Source organism: Leucoraja erinacea, chromosome 22, assembly GCF_028641065.1.
Source record: "Leucoraja erinacea ecotype New England chromosome 22, Leri_hhj_1, whole genome shotgun sequence".
Lineage (NCBI taxonomy): Eukaryota > Metazoa > Chordata > Chondrichthyes > Rajiformes > Rajidae > Leucoraja > Leucoraja erinaceus.
The window spans coordinates 20943702-20959816 of NC_073398.1; the positions used below are offsets into that span (position 1 = coordinate 20943702).

At 38.8% G+C, this 16115-nt stretch overlaps 2 protein-coding genes across 7 annotated transcripts in view; one reads left to right on the top strand and one right to left on the bottom strand.

Annotated features, from left to right (window-relative positions):
* Positions 1-3077, bottom strand: part of tubgcp6 (tubulin, gamma complex associated protein 6) — a 40914-nt gene extending 37837 nt beyond the window's left edge. The window contains exon 1 of one of the 3 annotated variants that reach the window (XM_055653072.1): positions 3003-3077. The gene's annotated coding sequence lies outside the window, so the exon portion shown is untranslated. The other 2 variants (XM_055653073.1, XM_055653071.1) reach the window with 2 other exon arrangements.
* The window catches only part of hdac10 (histone deacetylase 10), a 29663-nt gene continuing 16613 nt past the window's right edge, over positions 3066-16115 (top strand). Inside the window, exons 1-12 of one of the 4 annotated variants that reach the window (XM_055653074.1) lie at positions 3066-3229; positions 8267-8333; positions 8991-9125; positions 10524-10620; positions 11395-11492; positions 11581-11685; positions 11771-11839; positions 12140-12266; positions 13582-13647; positions 13749-13808; positions 14203-14292; positions 15727-15833. In XM_055653074.1, coding sequence (XP_055509049.1) covers positions 3103-3229; positions 8267-8333; positions 8991-9125; positions 10524-10620; positions 11395-11492; positions 11581-11685; positions 11771-11839; positions 12140-12266; positions 13582-13647; positions 13749-13808; positions 14203-14292; positions 15727-15833 — 1148 coding nt within the window. In that variant the 5' untranslated portion in view covers positions 3066-3102. The other 3 variants (XM_055653077.1, XM_055653078.1, XM_055653076.1) reach the window with 3 other exon arrangements.

Sequence of the window (16115 nt, forward strand, 5' to 3'; positions counted from 1 at the left end):
AAATTTTAACATTAAAACTCCACTGCATTCACACTTTTAAGATTTTATTTCGGAACACTTATTTATTTTTATGTAAACTTTGTTTTTGATATTTGCAGGCAGTCTCCCGTCCAAGTATCAAAACAAGCTCAAACCAAAATCAAGTCATTTTCATGCTAGTTTTGACTGTAAAACAGTTTGGTATCAGCAGTGAATTTTATGGTCGCTCATTTTTTAGAGCTATGCACATATATTGTTAGAAACAATAAAGTGTACGGTTTCCTCATCATCCATTACTATTAAAAAATATTTCTCAAGTATATCGTACAAGAAATTCTTTGTACAAATGCCAGTACTATAAGTTAATTAATAAATAAAAAATTGATAGTGATCACATCACGCCCATCTCAAACTGCACAATATCACTGGATCTTGGGAGGAGAAGGGGAACATATATTGCATTTCAATATTGCAGTTTTCATGGCAATTGCTAATATTAGTTTTTGTTTTTTAATTCCAGAGTTATTTAATCCTTTGAATTGAAATTCCTCAGCTGTCATGGTGAAGTTCAAACTTCTATCTGTGGATCATTAATTAAGGCTTCTAACCCAGCAACTACAACTTATTTTCATCCCCTTCAGACATAGGCCCCTTCTCTAGCTGTTTTAAGTCACTCCTGAAGACATATCTATTCTCCATGGCCTTTGTAGACCAGTGAGGTGTTGAATTGTTTATTAATTTTATTTGCTTGGTTTTGCTGCGTTGTTCGTACTCGTGTTTTATGTTTTTTAATTTATTGTTTGGATTTTTGTATGTAATTTATGCGCCTCGTGTTAGTTGTATGTTCTGTTGTTCTGCCTGTTTTATGATGTCTTGCTTGTTTTCTTTTTTCTGTACAGCACTTTGGTCAGCTTTGGTTGTTTTTAAGGTGCTTAACAAATAAAGTTATTATTAATAAAGTTATTATAGATAAGGGAAGCCACTGGTTGGGACCAAGTAAAGGAGGAAAATGGCACTGCCAGAGGAAATCAAAGGAAAGCTACAAGGCACCTTGATAATTTATCATGTGTATCACATGCTTGCATAGGTATCAAAAGAACTGAGCAGGAATGACCCTTCCCTTTGTTCAGGCTCCAACACAAATGGGAGATTCCAGCATTTTAGTGCTATTTTCCAGGAAAGTAACCATCTCCATGACAGCAACATGAATTGCACTTGATGTCAACGTACATGCCTGTCAGATTTCAGCATGAACTGACTTACTGATAAAGGTTCCTTCCCAGGCATAGAAAAGGAACAATTTCCAAATAAACCCAATTCACAATGAAAATCACATGAAGCTCTGCTATATGGGGGAGGTGAGGAGGGAGAGTGTAGGAATCTATATCAAGTCCATCACAACACTCATTATCAGCCAAACAACAACTCCCAGGTCCACTACCAATTGACATTTACAGCCACTTCCGTGTGACCTCTTATCCATTCAGAATAAGGATCTCTGGAGCAAAGGAATAGGTGATGTTTCAGGTCGAGACCCTTCCTCAGACTGAGAGTCAGGTGAGAGGGAAAGTAGAGATATGAAGAGGTACAAAGAACAACTGAATGAAAGGACAAATCAAAGCCAACGATGATCAGGAAAGGTGGAGCCCACAATGGTCCACTGTTGGATATAGGGGTTGCATGTAAGGTCACTGGGTCATAGGGCTTGACGCACGGAGCCGCTCAGTCCATCTGGAGGGCATCCGTCACTTCCGGTATATGTTATTAATGCTAGCAACGCGTACTTTCCTACCTGTTAAAAACCGCCAAAATGTTGAATTTTTGCGCTGAAAAAAATTGTGGGAGTCGGGGTAAGTGTGAGAGACATGTACCCAACTTAAGAATTCCAAAAGTGAAGCGAAATGAAGGTATAGAGAAGCGAGAACTGAAGGGACTACAGCAACTAAAGTGCTTGGTAAACATTGGTCGTGCAGATATCAGAATTGAAAATATTGGAAATTATCGCGTTTGCTCACTGCATTTCATCAAGGCATTATTTGTGTTTTTTCTTGATTCCTTTGGTATCTAAAAATTCTCAGAAGTGATAAATCTGGCTGTAAATTTTTTTTCAGATGCGTTTTTATTTCGTATGTAAAAACCAACTTGGGAACCATGGGCGATTAAAAAAAAATTACAGCCAGATTTATCACTTCTGAAACTTTTTAGATGCCAAAGGAATCAAGAAAAAACACAAATAATGCCTTACTTGATGAAATGCAGTGAGCAAACGGCCAATGTTCGCCAAGCACTCTGTCTGTTGTTGTCCTTTCAGCTCTCGCTTCTATCTGCCGTCATTTCTCCTCACTTTTGGAATTGTGAAGTAGGCTAAATGTCTCACACGCTTATCCCGATTTCCATAATTATTTACAGCGCAAAAATTGACAATTTCAGCGGGTTTTAACGGGCCCGCTACGCTGGAAACAATGGTAAGTGCCTACCTGCAGTTCATCGCGTGTAATCCATTTGGAGTAGCGTAGCAACAGTACGGGTCATGGGTCGTGACCCGACTGCCGTGAAACCTCCCTATGGAGGCGAGAATGAATGAAACTAACGAGTGAAACTAAGCAGGACAGTGAAACTAGTAGGACGGCTAGGATGGGGGGTGGGAGACAGGGAATGGGTTTTAAGCTGCCCAAGCGAAATATGAGGTGCTGTTCCTCCAATTTGCGTTCGGCTTTACTCCAGCATTTTGTGTGTGTCCTGTCATTTTGTTAGGCCTTGTCCCACACCAATGTTTCTTCTCCAGATATCTCCCTCCACTTCATCAGTCTGGAGAAGGGCCGCCTGCCCATTCCCTCCACAGATGCTGCCTGGCCCGCAGTTCGCTCCAGCACCTTGTGTTCCCTTCCGGATGTTATTTGGGATCGAATTGAAACGTCCAGACACTGCGAAAGCTGCCAGGCCCAACATCAGAGAACCAGTCTAGTCAGAGGTTGCCCGGTCCTTCTGGAACAGTCTCCCTCCCCCTCCCCCTTCCCGCTCACCTTGTTCAGCACCGTCGTTCCTCGCGGCTGCCCGGCCAACCTAACCTGCTTGTTGGGGGCGGGACGACTCGTCCCGCGCTGACGCCCCATTGGTTCATGGATGGACGGTCCGCCTTGTGATTGGACCACTTCGCTGTCTCTCAAGGCCCCATTCCGCCGGTGTGAGGTTTGGTTGTGCCGGAAACAGCGGTGTTGGCGACGTCTGGCTGCCGTGGGTCGTGTTGCAGGTTGGGAACCGCTTTTTCCTCACACGCCTCGGGCTCGTTTCCACTCCACCTCTGTGGACGGCAGGTGACTTCTCACACATGTCTTCACTATGTTGGTAATGACTTCTGAAGAATATGGAAAGGGCAGATCCAGAACTACCCGCCCCCTCTGCGGCAAGTGAGATGGTTCTCGCGAACTTCCCATTCAAATTTAAACAAGAGGAATTAAAAGCATCCACCTACTATCATAGTAATGTAAACTATGGCAATACATTCAATAATGTAGCTGATGCCCTGCAGAAGTACATTATCTCTTTGGTCATTGTGATATTTGCAATGCAATGCTTCCTTGGGGTTGTACTTTCTTCTGAAACTATCTCGGTTTACGTTTCAACAATTTATTGTGGAAAATCGCATAACCACGGTCAGAATGTACCTAAATGAAAAAAATAGCTAACGTCGGGAAAACCCCCTGCTAATACATGTCTTTTCAGGTGGCCAAACTATTTTTGAATAGTCTATTCATGGGATCTTTGCTGTTGGAAAATACAATATGAACCCAATTTATTTAGCATAAAATCATGATTATTCCCCAGATTTTCTGTCTACCCCCTAAAAACATTGTCCCACCTATCTTTTGTCTGTATTCCAATCAGATATTAGTTAGGAGGTTATTGGTTTTGCATTTGTTTGTCAAAAAGACGTGTATTGAACCCATGGTGGACAAAAGTGCTGAGAAACTCAGCGGGTGAGGCAGCCTCTGTGGAGCGAAGGAAAGGAGACGTTTCGGATCGAGACCCTTCTTCTCGAAAGAACATGTCCCTAATGCTACCTTCAGTCAATGAAAGTTCATGTCAGGATCCTGGGAAAACTGAACCATTTCAATTTCTTATGAGCTACTTGTCAGACATGAGTGTTCAAATTCACCACCAATTGTAATGCCTCTGGGCATGTTGCAGTCTGCAGGACTCAATATCAAATTCACCAATTTTAGGTAGCTCGTTTTTTATTTTTCTTTGTATTGGAACTAGACATTTCTGTCTGCCAGCCATTTGGCTCAGTTTTTTTCCCTTTGTATGTTCTGGCCTGCTGGGTATGTCCCACAACTTTAACATTAACATTTGGGAGTTGAGTGTTTTAATGCCAGCATGTGGAGATGGGGGCTCCGCTAGATCCCAGCCTGTGAATGCGGAGCAGAACAACAGACAGCCAACCATGTCATCTCTGAGTGCTCACTCTACTACCCACCAAATGGAGCTCTGAGCCTGGCAGACATTGACGCAGATACAACAACCTGGCTGCTCAACACCCAGCTTGAGATCTAACTATTCCTTTAGTTTATTTATGTTTCATTCGCAAGAAGACCATTAATAACACATTATGCAGCCAAAGAGATTTAATCCAAAATAAAAGCAGAAAATGCTGAAAAGCTCAACAGATCTAGCAGCATCTGTGGATAAAGAAGGGTCTCAACCCGAAACGTCACCTATTCCCTTTCTCCAGAGATGCTGTCTGACCCACTGAGTTACTCCAACTTTTTGTGTTTATCAACTGTTTAAGACTTCCAGTTGAAGATCTGTCATCTGATCTTTGCTGGTGCTTAATTGTCATTAACAAATGGAATAACTCCACACCACTAGTAATCATGTTGGAAGGACGTGGCAGTTTTGCAGTGAGAAAAATTGGGGAACAGTGTTGGGGAAACAAAGCAGTTTTACTGAGATTGTTTAATATCAGTGCATGTGCATGCTATCCTGCAACAGATGTAGGATGAAGACAAATTTCAACGGGTAGTCAGATTTGAGAAGTGTATACACAGTTCCTCATGATTTACAGAGTCAAAGCTATAGTGAGCTAATAAAAACCCATGTTACTGTTGCTCCCTCGTAGAATTGACATACTGTGCCCATTGTGTATCTAGATGGTTGTAACCCATTTGTGATTCAAGAAGCATCTCTTTGGCAACAATGCCGATTTTACTTTTGTGGATCACATAAATAACAAATTAATGTTAATTGATAAGGCTGAATGATGGTTAATGTAAATATATAGATATTAAATGGATTCCTGGGCTAAAATTACACTTACATTTAGTCTCAAAGCAGGCTTTTCTCCAGTAGATTGACAGAAAGACAAGCCCAGACTGCTGTGTATTAAGACAATGATGTGCTCAAATGTCTCTGTATTGACCAAGCCCAGACACCCCCAGGTTGCTGTATTTAAGAGGGAACTGCAGATGCTGGAGAATCGAAGGTTACACAGAAAAGCTGGAGAAACTCAGCGGGTGCAGCAGCATCTATGGAGCGAAGGAAATAGGCAACGTTTCGGGCCGAAACCCTTCTTCAGACTGATCGGGGGTGGGGGTGGGTCGGGACAAGAAAGGGAAAAGGAGGAGTAGCCAGAAGGCTGGAGGGTGGGAGGAGATAGTAGGGGAGCTGAGGAAGGGGAGGAGACAGCAAGGACTAACAGAATTGGGAGAATTCGATGTTCATGCCCCGGGGGTGTAGACTCCCCAAACGGAATATGAGGTGCGGTTCCTCCAATTTCCGGTGCTGCTCGCTGTGGCCATGGAGGAGACCCAGGACAGAGAGGTCGGAGGCGGAGTGGGAGGGGGAGTTGAAGTGCTGAGCCACCGGGAGGTCAGCTTGGTTATTGCGGACCGAGCGGAGGTGTTCGGCTAAACGATCGCCCAACCTCCGCTTGGTCTCACCGATATAGATCTGCTGGCATCTAGAGCAGCGGACGCAATAGAATAGCTCCCCTACTATCTCCTCCCACCCTCCAGCCTTCTGGCTACTCCTCCTTTTCCCTTTCTTGTCCCGACCCACCCCCACCCCCGATCAGTCTGAAGAAGGGTTTCGGCCCGAAACGTTGCCTATTTCCTTCGCTCCATAGATGCTGCTGCACCCGCTGAGTTTCTCCAGCTTTTCTGTGTAACCCCAGGTTGCTGTATATTGAGATAATGACCGATGACATTGAAATGCGTCCAGCATTTGACAAGAGAGGAAGCCCAGATTAATCTCAGTAAGGGGTATTGAGACAATGTCCGATGCCTTTGAGGTATGCAGTAACTTGGGGTTGCTGAATATCCCACGGTCTAGGCATAAGGTCAGGGGCGACCGCGCCTTTGCGGTTGCAGCCCCTAGACTGTGGAACAGCATCCCCTTTCCCATCAGAACTGCCCCCTCCATCGACTCTTTTAAGTCAAGACTAAAGACTTATCTATACTCCCAAGCCTTTCCTGACGTCCTCCGAATGAGGGCTACATGTATATATGTATGTAGTTTGTTTTGTTGTGCTATTCTTATAACAAATGTAAAACACTTTGGCTAACGAGAGTTGTTTTTTAAATGTGCTATATAAATAAATGTGACTTGACTGATGACGTTGATATGCAAGTATCTTGTATTAAATGTCCGATGCCTTTGATATGTAAAGTCCATGTACCACATGACAAGATGCCTTTGATGCAACTGATGTAACGAGACAACTCGGACGCATCCTGTAGTAACGTGTTTTCTCTGTACCTCTGACCATGACTAATGTTTTTGGAATGTGCTAAGGTGACAAAAGAACTATATAATACCAGTCTGAAGAAGACTGTTTAAACACCTCCAGTTTAAATTCCATTTGGAATATTTTGGAGGACCAAGAACCAAGGGTTTCGGCCCGAAACGTTGCCTATTTCCTTCGCTCCATAGATGCTGCTGCACCCGCTGAGTTTCTCCAGCAATTTTGTGTACCTTCGATTTTCCAGCATCTGCAGTTCCTTCTTGAACAGTATATAATACCATGTAATTCTGTGTTCAGAGAAGTGGACCGAGGACAGCCAAGTGAGCAACTGTGTTGCTCACTTGGCGGGGGTTTTCCTTGCCTCTTCCATCGGCCGATAATTAGTAAAGTTTTGAACTGGTCTTCCAACCGTATTGTGAGTTGTCTGTTTATTAAGAAGTGAACCTGTTTGTTTAGTTTTGCTTTTGTGGATCACACAAATAACAAATTAAGGTTAATCCACAAATACAAGTGGATTACAGAAATTGCAGAATTGTAATACATTATTTCAATCTCGAAACATTGATTCATTTCTATTTTTAAATGCAAAATACTTCAAATGTCATGAACTTAATGTATAAATAAAGTATTGAGATAATTAATTAAACAAACTATGTTTGAATAGAACATATCAACACGTAGAATATTGTAGTCTGAAGAAGGGTCCCTACCCACAACGTTACCTATCTATTTTCTCCAGAGATGCTTCCTGACATGCTGAGTTACTCCAACCTTTTTTTATCTATCTTTGGTATAAGCAAGCATCTGCAGTTCTTTTTTATTACATAGAATGTTGTGGTTTTGTTTGACATTCAATATCTCTTAGAGGTATTGCCATGCCTGCAGCATGGTTTCATATTTTACTCTTTTCATTGATATGTTAGATTTTTTTATAACTTTATTTCATTCTAGTGTTATGGCCATAAATTACTGCATTGTTGCCATACCAAGCACATATTTAATTTATGTTGAATGGAGTGAAAACACAGATGAACTATTGTTCCTTCTTGGATTAAGTTGGTTGAAGAGAGGTAGTAAAAGAGGTAGTATAAGCGTGAATAATTCTAGCCGGTTGTTAAAAGCTGGTTTATATAGTTAGTTTCGTTTAGCGGCATTATTGATTGGTCACATTCATCGAGGGACAAGCCGTTGTCAGACATGGAGCGGTATTTCATTGGAAATTGATGATAAAAGAAACAAAATTGTTAGTGACAAGAGCATTGTGCCAATCAAGTTGAAAGGATTTGAGAAGTTGTAAAACTGCAAAATAACAATTAATCATTTCAGCTCCAGCTGAGACAGACTGAAACAGTGTTAGACTCTCCTTCCTTCCAATTTAATGTTTGAAACATATTCTTCACGTTTGCTAGTGATCAAAATGTCAAACTTTCTGCTACTTTCAGTTCAATGCAGTTATAGGATATATTTTGAAACTTCAAGTGGTTTACTTTGTTTCACACAATGGTTCATTATACAACTTTTTTGTGCAATATGTTTTTTCTCTAGCCATGGCTTCAGGAACTGGATTGATCTACAGTGAACAAATGATGAGCCATCAACTGCTGTGGGATTTGTAAGTGGTTTAATAGGTTATGCCTCAACACATCTGCTACTGAAAGTTATTAATGTTTTTGTTACCTGAACCATTAATTATTTTAACATACTTTATTTAGGCTGATCTTCCATATACATAATTTGCAGACTTTGTAAGCAACACCTCAAATTTTAAAACCTCCCCCTTTCCCTTGTAATTTCTTATAGCAACAAACCTTCCAGATATCTGCACTACTCCATTTCTAGGCTCTTAGCATGGACAAATTTAGTTTAGGGCTCTAAACTACTTCTCTTCACTCCGATCAATCTGCCTCTTTTAACAAACTCTTGGACATCAGTTCAAATTGTTCACGATTTAGGTGGGTTGGTTAATTAAGTCAAAACATTCTAAGAGCTAAATCACTATTATAGTTTAATACATTTATTATCTGACTCGGTCCTATCATCGTTGTTTAGTGTTTTCCAGGCTGTGGCCTGACCTGCTGAATATGATTTATTATTTCCGGCTTTTCAACAACTGTTATTTTGCTAATCTCAGTTCCAGCAGTGTTTCTCTGTTTTTTTTAGAAAAGTTGGTCAAAGCTGCCCAAACAAAGATTGCACTGCTGGTAAATTAAGAATGTATTATGATTCATTTCAGTAATTGTGGTAACATTCTCTTTTGCTTAAATTTTAGCCCAGCTTGCAGCATTGAAATACCAGAACGACTTTCTGCTCCATTTGACAAACTGAAACAGTATGGTCTTGTGGAAAGATGCATCCAATTACCAGTTCGAGAAGCCATTGAAGAGGAAATTATATTGGTTCACAGGTTAGACATACATCGAAACGGTTATTTACATTCCCCCTCTCTTACTTTGCATGAAAATTTGGGCAGCAGTCCATTCCCTTTCCTCACTGCTCTCGCTTCTATTTGAACAAACATGTTATTCAGTCTTGTTTTAGATAAACAGTTATTCCCTTATTACATCCCTCTCACACATTAATGAGGTGCTCAGGATCTTGCTGTATAAAGCTTCGCCGTGCATATTCCTCAAGTCATGTTGGAAACCAGATACTGTGCCTTTATGACACCAATTTATGTCCATTGTGTAAGAGCACAGGGTGATTTATTTTCATAATTTTATTCACAATTACTGAAATTTCAACAATATTTCCACATGCCTTGAAAGTCTTTGTAAGTTTATTCTCAACAAATGCGACTCCTGAATTATGTAGGGTGGAGGGGTTGCGTTCCAGGAAAACAATCTACAATGCGATTTTACGTAACACAAATCCTCATCAATTGCATGCCTCAAGAAACACGATGGGTAAACAAAAATGTGTATGTACTTCTTTACTTTTTCGCTCATAAATTCCATGAGGGCTAATTTTATTCCATATCTCAGATTTTTAGGTAGCGACTTGTGAAATCTGTCAGGGCGATTTTTTGTTAGCCGGACAGCCATAACACAGGGGTCACCTGTATTATAATTTCATACAGTAGTTATTGTTTGGCTTTTAATATTAAAGCATTTGTTCATCAGTGTCATATTAATGGTTTTGAGATCATTTTTTTCAAGTTATTTACTCAATTTCCTCATCAATTTGACATCTCTAATTTTATTTCAAATCAGATTCAGGTTTTGGATTTTTGATATTAATGCTTTATACAAACGTTACACTATTGGCATTGGTTTATTATTGTCACAAGCTTTTGTTTGCATGCTATCCAATCAAATCAGGTAATACTACACAGGAATACAATCTATCCATACACAAGTACAAGTAAAAGAGTTGAGTGATTGTATCAGATGATAGTAGATCATCTGGGACAATCACACAAAGAGTCGCCATACTCTGTCACTATCTTGTATATAAGTTCTGGCAGTGAGTTTGTGGTTCAGCAAATACTTTGTTAAAATTATATTGACATCAAATTTTTTCTTTAATGCCATTGCGTTATTTGGATTCATATATACTAGTTATATCCGTAATAAATGAAAATTTATGGAGTAACCAGATGTATCGAGCCAGAGCATGTATCTTACCACAATTCTGCCAGTTTCTTGTTCCTTGGACTTGTCTGCCTTGGCAATTCAAACTCGGACTCTTGTTCTCTTTTGATTGCAAGTAAGCCAACGTATTTTAGCAGAGCATGTATGCAACAGTTTTAATTTGTTTAACAGATGTTCGGATGAGATCACATTAAAGTATTTCATTTTTGTAGCTTGGAATATTTGAAAGCTGTGAAATCAACTGCATCTATGAATGTTGAAGAATTGAAGAGCTTCTCATACAAATATGATGATGTATATTTTCACCCTGTAAGTAAAATTGGACTTGCAACAAAAAATCTGATTTGATTTCCAGCAAAGTAATGTTTCAATTTGCTTTCATTTTGTTACTTTTTATTAGATTGAAAACACTTTATTTTTGGATTCAAGACCCATTCCAGCATTGGTCACATAATTTAGGCCAATTTGACTCTGCATATGGGTTATGATTTTGACTAGAACTGTGAAGATTAAAGACCATCCAGAGTGTACCTCTTACTCTTCTGGAAAGTTTTGAAAATTGTAATTCTAGATATATAAGTACAGGTTCCATGAATTGAAAAGCATTGCAATAAAGATTTAATTGAACAAGACTGTTTTGCATTGGTAGAAATGTAAGTGACAAATTATTGTGAACAATTTTGAATTCTTCTGATTTAGACTGATGCTGACAGAGCATTGTGCAAGTGCACTTCATCAATGTTGCCATTTATCAGATGCAAAGTTATAGTGAGGCACAGTTTATTATTCAGAGCAGGTAGACTTTCTCAACCCAGTTAATATTCTAATCTCAACTGAAAGACAACGTAAAAGCTCAGACCTGTAGTCAAAATTTAAAAAATAGGCAAATGAAATGACTGAGGAGGCATGAAATATTTGGGGATCTATCAATATGATAGGTTGTTAAAAGATAATAGCTGAATTAATTACAAGCCAGATTGCTTCAGAAATTAATTACAAGCCAAATTGCTTCAAGAATTAATTGCTCACAAAACGTTTCATCGTTTCAAATTAGCCTTTTAAAAAAGCCTTTTTTTGTTTTAGAATTCATATCACTGTGCCACATTATCTGTGGGAGCAACTCTTCAACTTGTTGACGCAGTCATGTCCGGCAGAGTAAGAAATGGGATGGCACTGGTCAGGTACAACATAATTTTACATTTATGCAGGTGATTAATTTCACGCAGCGCACTTAATTACAAAATGTATACTTTTCTTTGCCCTCCCCAGACCTCCAGGACACCACAGCCAGAAGAATGATGCCTGTGGATATTGCATCTTTAATAATGTAGCAATTGCAGCCAAGTATGCAAAACAAAGACATGGAACAAAAAGGTGGAGTTGCTAACTTGACTGTGGTAGAAAGCCAGACTTTTATTGATAATAATGAAAATAGTTTGTACTGTTTTTACTCTTCCAGGATTCTGATAGTTGATTGGGATGTGCATCACGGCCAAGGAACTCAGTACATATTTGAGAAGGACTCAAGGTCGGTACCTCTCTATTCATATTTTCCCAAATCTTGAAGAATTATTAATGCTTATGATCATTACTGGAGCGAAATCCATCTAACAGCAGTGGTTTTGTTATTAATGAAGAAACCCAAGTGTCTATAAGGATTGTTCAATTGGTTAAAAATAAACTGAACATTTCAGTACTCAGCCGCTGTTGTGATATTTGATCTAGCTGAGGTGCGAATTGTCACTCTGCAATTCATTTGACATCCCAGTAGGTCATAGATTTTATATTTGCATGTAAAGGCTTACATCTTTTAATGGCTTTTTTATAGTGTTCTGTACTTCTCATGGCATCGCTATGAACACCAGCAGTTTTGGCCTAATTTAAAGGACTCTGACTACGATGCAATTGGAAAAGGCAATGGTGCAGGATTCACCATAAATCTTCCATGGAACAAGGTGGTTTTGAAAAAAAAATTCTGGTTTATTACCTTAAATGACCATTGTGGTCATTAATGTTTCAGACATTTAATAGCGCTGTGCTGTGACAACATTTCAACTAAAGTACTTTCTTTTCCTGTAAGCTTTCAATCGACTTCCCGTTTAAACAAGCCTCAGCTCTTGTTCCTGTCGCACTGTCAGCTCAGTAGTTGCCCAAGTAACTAAACTTGACACCTTCTTATTTCTTAGCTACATACTATTGTTGTCAACATCATGAGAAGTCATAATACTAGGTTCCATAAGTACACTGATAAGGTTTGGCTCTAGGTCTCATAATATTTCAGATTCAGGAATAGCTACTTCCCCGCAGCCATCAGGTTATTAAACTTGGCTCGGACAAAACTCTGAACATTAATAGCCCATTATCTGTTATTTGCACTTTATTAGTTTATTTATTCATGTGTGTATATATTTATATAATGGTATACGGACACACTGATCTGTTCTGTAGTCATGCCTACTATGTTCTGTTGCGCTGAAGCAAAGCAAGAATTTCATTGTCCTATCAGGGACACATGACAATAAATTCTCTTGAATCTTGAATTTCTTTAACCTCTTGGATATTTTTAGCCTTGCACATAAACCTCAGTTAAGAGTTCTAAAGTCTAATACCATTATATTTTGCCTCTGTCATGGCTTCCACATTCTCTCTGAGCACAAATTCAGATTGCAGAGACTCTTCTCAGTTTTGCTGTCCTATTTATCGCCACCTTCTTTCTCTAACATCAGCCATAGCTTATCCTACTTCTGTTCAAAACTTTGCCTGTGCTTTTGCCACCTTCAAATTTGAATGTATTAATGATGTTAAGGAGGGTTTCTCATATAATTCAGTTCATCTAAGATCCTGTAACCAATATTCTGACAGGAAGATTCTATTTGGGTCCACTTCTGTACTTACGGAATCATGTGCAAGAAGGAACTACAGATGCTGGTTTAAACCAAAGATAGACACAAAATAGAAATGTGTCATAGAAGGGTCTCGACCCAAAATGTCACACATTCCTTCTCCAGAGATGCTGTGAGTCCCGCTGAGCTACTCCAGATTTTTGTGTCTATTTACTGAATCATGTTGGACCTGGTTTTCAATAATGTCCAGCAAGGAAAGGAAGCTGCTAACTAAATGTGAGTATTTAATTGCCTCAAGAAAATTTAGTGATAGGACAGAAAATTCTTTAAACTGTCACCCACATTAGGAAGATAATTATCCAGTTATTTCCTACCCTTTGTATTACTTTCTCAATTTAAATCTTATTTTATTTTTCATTTACAACAGGTGGGAATGGGAAATGCTGATTATTTGGCAGCTTTCCTCTCCATTTTACTTCCTATGGCTTATGAGGTAATTCATATTACATTGAATTAAGACCCATGTGTTTTGTTTATAGAATTTATTTGTGTTTATTTGTTGTTAATAAATTATTTCACTCATTATTATTGCAGTTTAATCCAGAATTAATTCTGGTATCAGCTGGATTTGATTCCGTTGTTGGTGATCCTGAGGTATATTTTATATTAATTGACACATCACCATCTCCATCTTTAAATCGGTGTGATTGTTTTGCTTTAGCTCCAAAAACCTTTCATATTTGCCAATAATGGTGCATTTTGATTTTGATATTTCTCTACAAATGGTGTATGCTTGAAATACCCAATTCATTTTAAAGCAATGTTATAATATTTTCTGAACTATGCTTAAGCTATCTAATTCAAGCTGTAACTAAGATAATTAATTAATTATGAATAATTTATGAAAGTTGAAGCAAAATTCAAAGGCAACTCCATAACGATAAATCAAAAGAATTTTATCTAGGAAGCTTCTTTAAAATATCTTAGTGTTCTAATTATAGTAATGTATCACTGGTACGATATAACAATTTACATTATCATCTTCCAGGGTGAAATGTGTGCTACACCTGAATGCTTTGCTCATCTAACTCAGTTACTGATGCCATTAGCCAATGGAAAACTGTGTGTTGTGTTAGAGGTATGCAACTATGTTTTTTTCAACCCCAGATGATGCATCTTACAAAACATTTTGTATAGGTACACATAACACAGTTAAACTCTGTTAATATGGGATCCCATTTTATTGGAAATCCTGATGGTTTGTTACCCGTCTCTTCAGACACACTAGAGCGCTGAACCCGGAATTCCTTTGACATACCACATACTTTCCCGCACACCCTATGATATAATGTAGCCCTATTTCCTGCACTCACCTTGACACACTTGGGGAAGGGTTCTCACATTCCCTTTGATATACATGGGCACTGCTTTCCATGCTCCTTTAAACACACTGAGGCTCTGGTACCCATGCTATATTTAAAGTCACCTGGTTTGTTTTATTCACTCCCTTTAAACTCTGCTGCCTCTCTCTGCCAATCCGGCCCCACCAAAGTGCCGTGTGTTGGATAAATGGCTCTGCTGTATATAAACCTGTTTATTTAACCTTTTATAGCAGTTGTATGCTCTAAAATCAAGCATGTGGATTGCTGTATAATATTTATATGAGCATAAACATTGAGACAGTGCATTGTATTGACTGATTGAAAATAGAGTGGAATGCAATGGTTCGATCATTGTTGGACTTTAATGTGTCCCGATGCTGGGCAGTATTGACTTTATTATCATTCATGGAGTGTTCAAGTCAGCATTAAACCTTAACTGAGACCACTCTGCTCCCTTATTGATTGTGGGTGGAGTTCTTTTCCAACTTACCTACCGTATCTGGTGTTGAAACACATTGAACACCAGCTCTCCTCATTAACCTTGCAGTGCCAGGACTCATTCTCTTCCTTTCTTCTTTAATGCATTCATTTTTTGGGATCCAGGCATTGTTAGCAAACTAATGCTGCTCATCCCTAAACGCCTTTGAGAAGGTCTACCACCACTGTATCAAGAGTCAAGAGAGTTGTATTGTCCTTCTGTAACTCCAAATAGAGTTCAAGAAAATGCAAATCGGTGTCACACACTTTATACGATATTTTTTAAAACTTTTTTTCTGGAATTATAGTTCATTACGGATTGTTATTTGTATCAGTTTGATATTGAAATTTCTTGCCTTTTGTTCAGAATTTAATCCTCACATAAGAATTGTATTTGTATAATAGGAAGGAAATCATTGGGTTGTCCCTTCATCAAGAATAATTTGCTTCCACTCCACTTCTGCCGGTCTGTTCACTTGGTATACTCTGGCTGAGAGAGCTCAGAATGGAAAATGATGACAAAAAACTTGATTCTAATAGCTAAAAGACCTATTATTTAAAATAATCTGCATGTATTTATGTTAACTAAAGTTCCGTACTAGTATAAATAAAATGCTGTGTAATGTTCTTAAGGAGATGTCCATTGCATGCACACAGCAGTCATCTCCATATCTATTTTGCACAGTTCTTAACTTAAGGTACTTTATTTTTAGGGAGGATACAACTTACGTTCCCTTTCTGAATCTGTCTGCATGACTATCCGAGCATTATTAGGGGACCCTGTGCCTCCATTGGTTGGCCAGATGGCACCATGCATAAGGTATTTAATTAACGTTATATTTATAACGTACACGTTATATTTATATCACTTTCCAATTTAAATATTGGCAAACTTATTTTTTATTAAGCACTTCATTTGGGAGAAAATATTTACTCAGCACTGTTTGCCATGGCAATTGCATTGTGCTGCAAACATTTTACTATACTGAACAAGAAAATAAATTGGTTATAGGGTTTAGTCATAGAACATTTTAAGTGTTGGACAGGGTTGAGCTTTTTTAATAAAGCGGGGTTAATGTCGTTAAGAGTAAAGATGTTACAA